The sequence below is a fragment of the Octopus bimaculoides genome, chromosome 4, assembly GCF_001194135.2.
Source record: "Octopus bimaculoides isolate UCB-OBI-ISO-001 chromosome 4, ASM119413v2, whole genome shotgun sequence".
In the NCBI taxonomy this organism is placed as follows: Eukaryota; Metazoa; Mollusca; class Cephalopoda; order Octopoda; family Octopodidae; genus Octopus; species Octopus bimaculoides.
In genome coordinates this window covers 133,942,564-133,950,993 of record NC_068984.1, presented here as the reverse complement: position 1 = coordinate 133,950,993, position 8,430 = coordinate 133,942,564, and the positions used below count along the sequence as shown (strand labels likewise).

General features: G+C 36.0%; 1 protein-coding gene across 3 annotated transcripts in view; it reads left to right on the top strand.

The window, feature by feature from the left end:
* LOC106880157 (proton-coupled zinc antiporter SLC30A2) overlaps positions 1–8,430 on the top strand; it is a 57,277-nt gene that overhangs the window by 16,582 nt on the left and 32,265 nt on the right. The window contains exon 1 of one of the 3 annotated variants that reach the window (XM_014929993.2): positions 279–535. The exons of the other annotated variants lie outside the window; for them this stretch is intronic. Within the exon in view, the coding sequence (XP_014785479.1) occupies positions 459–535 (77 nt within the window). The 5' untranslated portion in view covers positions 279–458. Of the gene's footprint in view, positions 1–278; positions 536–8,430 lie in introns of those variants that run through there. 3 annotated transcript variants of the gene reach the window in all.

The following is an 8,430-nucleotide window of genomic DNA, read 5'->3' as shown; positions in this document are numbered from 1 at the left end:
AATGTTAAAAAGGAACAAGCTGTAGATAGAGAGGTGTCTTCAGTAACTGAGGAGGAGTGTGTATATATGTATGTGTGTAATATATAGATATATCTCTATATCTATATATATAATTATTCATTAATATTATATATATATATAAATAAAATCATTCATTAATATTCTATATAATTATTATATATATATATATATATATATATATATGTGTGTGTGTGTGTGTGTGTGTGTGCGTGATATAATGTGTGTATGTACACACACACACATACCCCCACAAAGTTATGTTAAACATAAGCACCAAGTAAAGGACCTCTTGCAGACATAAGTAACAGTAGTTGGTTTGTAAAAGTCTTTTTGGGTGGTGGTGGTTAGGGAAAAACGCTCCGGAAGTACTTGCTAACAATGTCAAAAAACTAAACTTTTTTTTCTCTCTTCTGCGGATCATTAAGTGGATTTGTAAAATGGACAATCATATATTTTCTATCGAATCATCTCAGAGTGATATGGATATAGATTCGATGGTTATTACGAATGATTTGTAAGTTTTGTTTTTATAAACATCTTGTTTCTTATCTTCTTTGTACATACATACATACATATATATATATATATATATATATATATATATATATATATATATATATATGTATGCTTTCCTTGTTGTTACCTATATTTTCTATATTTACATTATAAATCCTGTAGTTTCAGTTACTGAAGATACCTGTCTATCTACAGCTTGTTCCTTTTTAACATTTACACGAAATTCGAATGCTTTATTATTCTTTTAAAAAATGTTTCTTTAATTACGAGGTGCCCGCTAGTCTGTCGATAGTGCTGTTTCTTGTTAATTAGAGTAGAACAAAACGTTATTATAAACAAAACATTAGAGAAAATATTCAGTCTTGTTTTTAGTAAGCAATAACGTAAAATAAATATCAAATAACTTCCTCTTTCTTTAAATAAAATTTACAATTATAATTAGTGTTTTTAATTGTCTTTATTTATTTTTTTTTATCTGTTTTGTTCGGTCGTTCTGTTATGTTGTAAACATATGTTGAATATAGAGGGCCAGATGGTAGATTAATTAAAAGAAGTTTGTACTAACTCTTGTAAAATAATTTTCTCTATTTAATCCTGATATATATAATCTACATAAATACCTCCGCTATCGATAGTGTCATGTTTACCGAAGAAATTATTGTTCTCCGGCTCCTATTGATAATTTCTATGTTCATTCTTTTCGTTAATTATTTCTGCTGTTTAGCCCCGGTCAACTTTGACCAAAACTACAAACAAAAGCATTCCACCAACAATTTATCCTATCTCTTTAGAATATCGAAGACTTTAGTATTTAATGTGTTCTTCCTTGTTAAAGATAGTAAAGGGAGATTTGACTGCCATTTCTTGCAGTTTCACTAAACTTGTTGAAGCTTTTACGCTAGTTTGTATATCTGTGTTTACTCACGATAGCCCCAAATGAACCTTAATTTAACAGACTTTTTATTAAAGGCGTTCCACAGCTGTGACCATCTCGTCGTATAGTGTTCTACATTGTTCAATGTATCCTTCCATTTTTAAGGTGGAAGCGTGTGACTGAAAGGAATTTGACTGCTATTTCTAGCAAGCTAAACTACAGCATAGAAGCTCAGTTTACAAAAATATACACATGTATTCGTAAGAGGCTGACAGCGGGGTCTGAATGTACTTATAGCTGCTTGTGATATAGAGTTGCTGAATTTGTACGAGAGATGCCCCACGAAAACTCCTGCGCGACTGAACAGCCATATCTAGGACCGCGTTAAGAACCTCAATAACCTGCACCTGTCAGGACATTTCTCGTAGTGGTGGAAACAAGAATTAAACAAATATTAGTTAGGCTTGTCATGGCTTGATATCCCAACCCAGGGTCAAACAGCTCTCCGCTATACTGCGCTGTGTCCCTGTAGTGTAGATTTTGCTATACTTAGTGTGACCAGGCTACTCGAAGCGGGGTTTTCTTTTAAAAACTTTGGCGGACTAAACTTTCTTCTGAAAGGTGGAAGGTCTACTCCGAAGGTAGGAATGACAAACTTGGCACTGGCTTTGCTGTGAGATAAGTTCGCTGTCTGAACTGTTTCTAATTAAGGTGTGACTGTGAAGATTGAAAAGAGATTGAGCAAATTACCATCTTTGATAAAATCAAGGTAGTACACCATATCGAATACGATAGCAAAGTATCGAACCCACAGCAAAGAAAGAACACTCTGTATACAAACTTTATTTTGGCTTTCTATTAACGAGGTTAATGGACGAAAAATGTTGCTATTTGGACGTGGAACCATTGCACTACCTAGTGGTATTCTCCTCTTAGAAAGTCCCTATGTCACGTTGTTTCTGCACTACACTGTCGTGCTGTGTTGCATCTCTCCATTCAGTTATTCATATCTATTAATTTTAGTGGAGAGGTAATAAAAATCGGTTTTTAAAAATTATTGTGAGTGCTTTAGCCCATTGAAAGAGGTGTGAGATTGGCATCTGGACCGGCATGTGATTAAGTTGGTTGACTTAATATTGGTTGATCTCTCTCTCTCTCTCTCTCTCTCTCTCTCTCTCTCTCTTACATGAAAGCAGAACTAAATGTAGGGCTTTAAAAGCTTGCTGTATTTCAGAAGCATTTACAATCATTTAAACTCCTTTGAAGATTTGAATCCTTTTCTGTTATCTAAGCAAACTCTAGTCCATTATACAGCTGCCCTATTGATCAGTCATGCACTGTAGTTACTAATGGTACCTGTTTAGTCAAATTAACTGAACCAACAAGTGTTAACTTTCATTCTTAAACACCAGGAAATGGGTGTGCCAATCAAGCAAAGACAAATATCTCTTTTCTTAAGGGTAACTTTTATAATAATATATACTAAAGCTATTACTGTTAGACTCTTGCACAGTAAAATTTAGTTTCATTATTGAAAAATATAAACTTTCCTTCCTTGATGACTATAGCCATATAAAATTTTTGATGATGTTTACTATTTAAGGGTTAGAGATCTTTATAACTAATGAAATCTAAATTCGTTAGTATGTTGCCCAATACACCATGAATTTCTCTGACTTGACTGCAATATCTGTACCAATAGTGAAGCGTGTAAAACTGCTAAAGTAGGTAATGGTTTCATCTACAGCAAAGTTAAATTTCATCATTAACCCAGCTGGATTTTACAGTTATAGCCTCGCTCATAATTATGTATGTAATGTTCAGTAACTGTAACAGACTGGTTGACATTTGATGAGGCTGAATCTTTAAATACACACACATGTATATGTATATATTTGTAAATTTATGTATGTATATATGTGTGTATGTGTGTGTGTGTGTGTGTGTGTGTGTGTGTGTGTGTGTGTGTGTGTGTGTGTGTGTGTGTGTGTGTGTGTGTGTGTGTGTGTGTGTGTATCGAAATCGTGATTGAACCAAATTCGATGACTGGCACCTGTGCCAGTAGAGCGCTAAGAGCACTGTCCTAGCGTGATCATTGCTAGAGCAGCTGTCTGGCTTCCGTGCTAGTGGCACGTAAATAGCACCATTTGAGCGTGATCGTTACCAGCGTCGCCTTACTGGCACTTGTGCCGGTGGCATGTGAAAAAACATTCAAGCGAGGTCATTGCCAGTGCTGCTGGACTGGCTCCTGTGCAGGTGGCACGTAAAAAACACAATTTTGAGCGTGGCTGTTGCCAGTACCGCCTGACTGGCCCTCGTGCCGGTGGCATATAAAAGCACCCACTACACTCTCGGAGCGGTTGGTATTAGGAAGGGCATCCAGCTGTAGAAACTCTGCCAGATAAGATTGGAGCCTGGTACAGCCATCTTGTTCGCCAGTCCTCAGTCAAATCGTCCAACCCATGCTAGCATGGAAGGCGGACATTAAACGATGATGATGATATATATATATATAGTCAACAGATGAGATCCAGAGATTCTCAGTATAGAAAACATTTAATAACACTCAAATGATTCGAACATAGACTCCAATGTCTTTATGAGGGACAATTTTTGTAGGGTAAACAGTGGTTATAAGAGGAATCCAGGTGAGCAGATATGGAGGCAATTATGCAGATAAACAAATTAGATAAATCAGCTTGCGTTTTATATACAAAATATATATATATGTATACAAGCAAACAGAAACAATGTAAAGACTAAAGATTTTGCAGATGATGAATATTTAAGTATGAATATAGATATTTGACTAAGGACTGACAAGCCAGAAGGCTGCACCAGGCTCCAATCTGATCTGGCAGAGTTTCTACAGCTGGATGCCCTTCCTAACACCAATCACTCCGAGAGTGTCGTGGGTGCTTTTACGTGCCACCGGCACGAGGGCCAGTCACACGGTACTGGCAATGGCCACGCTCAAAAAGGTGTTTTTTATGTGTCACCTGCATGGGAGCCAGTCCAGCGGCACTGGCAACGACCTCGCTCGAATGATTTTCTAATGTGCCACCACCACAAGTGCTAGAAGGCGACTCTGGTAACGATTACGCTCAAATGGTGCTATTTACAGGCCACTAGCACGGAAGCCAGACAGCTGCTCTGGCGATGAACACGCTCGGACGGTGCTGTTAGACATATATATTTTGTATATCAAACCCATGCTGTTGTATATAATTTGTTTATCTGCGTAATTGCCTCTGTATATATATTAAGCATATGTATATGAATGTGTTTGTGTGTGTGTGGAGAGAGAGAGAGAGATGTGTGTGTTAATGTATGTATGTTTTATTGGAAGTAAATTTTAATGGGTCATAGTTTAGAATTTTACACTGTGGATTATTCAAATGAATCACTTGAATAGTCAGCAACAAAAAACTCAGGCTGAAGTTTCCAGAATATTCAACTTGTAATAAAATGTATGAAGTGTACTTAATGTACTGAGCAGTAGTATTTCATTGTAAATGGAAACATTTGTCTGTCTGTATAACTTCAGTCAGGAAGGAGCCTTTTGTCTTATCAAAGACATAAAAGCTTTTCTGCTTTTCATGCCATGATAAAAGGAACTCAATACATTCTATGAAATGATTGGTCATAGGAAAGGCATCCAGCCATAGAAATCAAGCTCAAAATGAAGCAGATTTTATTGACAATCACTCTCAATAAAAGCTAACTTGCATCATAATGATCTGTGCAACATATGCCAGTACGGAAAATGCACACATACAGGAGGAGTAAATCTATATATATAATAACACTTTGAATGTGGCTCCTGAAAAAGAGTAAAAGTAATTACCCAATCAATGACAGGTATTACTGTTAGCAACCAATAATAAGGTTTTTTTTTAATTATTGGCTGGGTGGTTTGCTTTGCAACCACATGGTTTGGGATTCAGTCTCACTTCACAGCTCCTTGGTCAAGTGTTTTCTACTATAGTCCTGGGCTGACCAATGCCTTATGAGTGAATTTGGTAGACAGAAATTGCTTGGAAGCCCATTGTTTATGTTTGTATTTGTGTGTACCCCACTGCATGACAGCCAATGCTGGTTTGTTTATACCCCACTAACTTAGCTGTTTGGCAAAAGAGACCAATAGAATAAGCACCAAACTTAAAAACTAAATACTGGAATCAATTTGTTTGACTAAAACCCTGTAAAGCAATTCCCCAACATGACCACAAACTGAAACAAAAGATAAATTATATATATTTCATTTACTTGTTTTTATGTCCATTTTTGTTTGGATTAGATGACAATATCCTTTCTGTCATTAACCCTTGTTATTCAAGTAAAGCCTCCCAATCCTCATGGCTTTGATGATATAGAGCATGCAGACAATTTATCAACAGAAGTACTAACAACATGGCTTGAATAGTGTGATTTTCATATAAGCAACTACAGTTGTAAATCACTGGACATGTACACACACACACACACACACACACACACACACACGCACACGCACACACACACACACACACACACACACACACAAGGCATAAATAATGGTCATTACATATTTTTTTTATTGTAGTAAATTTGATTTACAGCTTGCAAAGAAAAGTGTGTAATGATATTATTTATGCCTTGTCTTGTATATCACTCTGTGTAAAAAAAATCCAGTATAACAAGAGTACAACCATAGATTTACAACATAGAATGGTGATGAATTAGAACCTTCGACCCTGCCGCAAGAATCCTCAAAGTTCTTTACTAATCTAAACAATATTGTTAGCTTGGTATACTAATGGAAAGCTTATAACATATTTTGCCTGGAATGATAATTCCATCACTAATAACTCTGTTATATATAATACATACATACACACCCGCATAAATATATATTATACATACATACACACCCGCATAAATATATATTATACATACATACACATTATATATAATACATACATGCACACATACACACACATATATATTATACATACATACACATATATATAATACACACACACACACACGTGTAGTTAATTAAAAAAACAGAGAAAAAAGACAAGAAACAACAATGCAAATATGTAGCACATGCAAAGAAGCTCAGAGAAGGAACAGAGTGGTTGTTTTACATTTTGAGCATAGCTTTTCTTCAGAAACAGGAAACATAGGAAAGTCCAAAGGAGAAGGAAGGAGGAGGAAAAAAATCGCCAACAGTCCACATGTAGTTATAATACACACATACATCATCATCATCATCATTTAACATCTGCTTTCCATGCTGGCATGAGTTGGACAGTTTGACTGAGGACTGGCGAACCAAATGGCTGAACCAGGCTCCAATCTGTTGTGGCAAGGTTTCTACAGCTGGATGCCTTCCTAATGCCAAACACTCCAAGAGTGTAATGGGTGCTATTTATCTACCACCGGTACAGGAGCCAGTCAGGCAGCACTGGCATCAGCCATGCTCGAATGGTGTTTTTTATGTGCCACCAGTACAGGTGCCAGTCAGGCAGCACCGGCATTGGTCATGTTCGAATGGTACTTTTTACATACACACACACATGAGCTCATTAATGGACACAATAAAATACATGAGTGATTTTGTGGTGTGATCATAATTTGCCTCAGGTATATAAAGATGAGATAAGAATAAAGGACATGTCACGCTTTGTTTTTATAGATTCAGAATTATCATTAAAAGCATTCTAGCCATGACTATCACTTCTTTTAAAGGGATATGTCTAGGGCTACATTATACCTATGTGTCCTTCTCTTTTTTCAAAATGGTTAGATGTGACTTTAATGAGATTTGGCTGTTATTTCTAGCAGATCAAGTAACCATGTCATGGATGGTTTAAATGCCCACTGTTTAAGGGATTTTTAAGAATAATGACCTAGTTTTAATCAGAGATTTAAAGTTTGGTTTATTTTTTATTTCTGTTTATCTCCAACTTTTTTTTTTTTTTTTGGCAATAAAACTAAAAATTTTTCATAAACCAAAATTTAAAATTAAAATTTGAATTCCATTTTTTTTTTTTAAATTTTAACATTTCATCTGGGTATTCATTGGCCTTTGGAAAATAATGGCAATGAGAAGTGAACTCAGAAAAGAGAGGTAGTAAGCCTACTACATGGCATCTGCTGCAGTTTGCTGTTGTCATATTATAGTAAATACTATAATAAGAGGAATGAGGTGTGTGACAGTTAACATAACACAGCACATGTTGAAAGATGAGAGATGAATGCTGCTTTGGTGAATCATCAGACACATGGTAATATGAGAAAAAAAGATGTGAAACTCCTGATGAATATGTTGTATTGTTAAAGTCTGTGTGTGAATTCAGGGGTTTATTTTGTTGGCAGCTGATGTGGTAGGATAGGTGAGGTAGTTTCTTTGAGATGCAAAAGAAAAAAGCTTTATTGTAAGCTATCGATAAATATAGAAATAGAAAGAAATTATATTTAGAATAGTTATTCTAAACTGGAGTCCACATGGCTCTTGCAGGTGCACATGGCTCTTGCAGGTGCACATGGCTGTGTGGTAAGAAGCTTGCTTCCCAACCACATGGTTCTGTGTTCAGTCCCACTGCATGGCACCTTAGGCAAGCGTTTTTTTACTATAGCCTCAACAATTTTTTTTATGCAATTCTTAATAATATTTAATTATAAAAATATCTTTTCCTGTTTTTACTTGTTTCAGTCATTTGACTGTGGCCATGCTGGAGCACCATCTTTAGTCGAATAAATTGACCTCAGAACTTATTCATTGCAAGCCTAGTACTTATTCTATCGGTCTCTTTTACCGAACCACTAAGTTACGGGGGCATAAACATACCAACATCAGTTGTTAAGCTATGGTGGGGGGGGACAAACACAGATGAACAAACACACACACACACACACATATATAAATATATATATATATATATATATACAATGGGCTTCCATCTACCAAATCCACTCACAAGGCTTTGGGTGGCCTGAGGCTATAGTAGAAGACACTTGCCCAAGGTGCC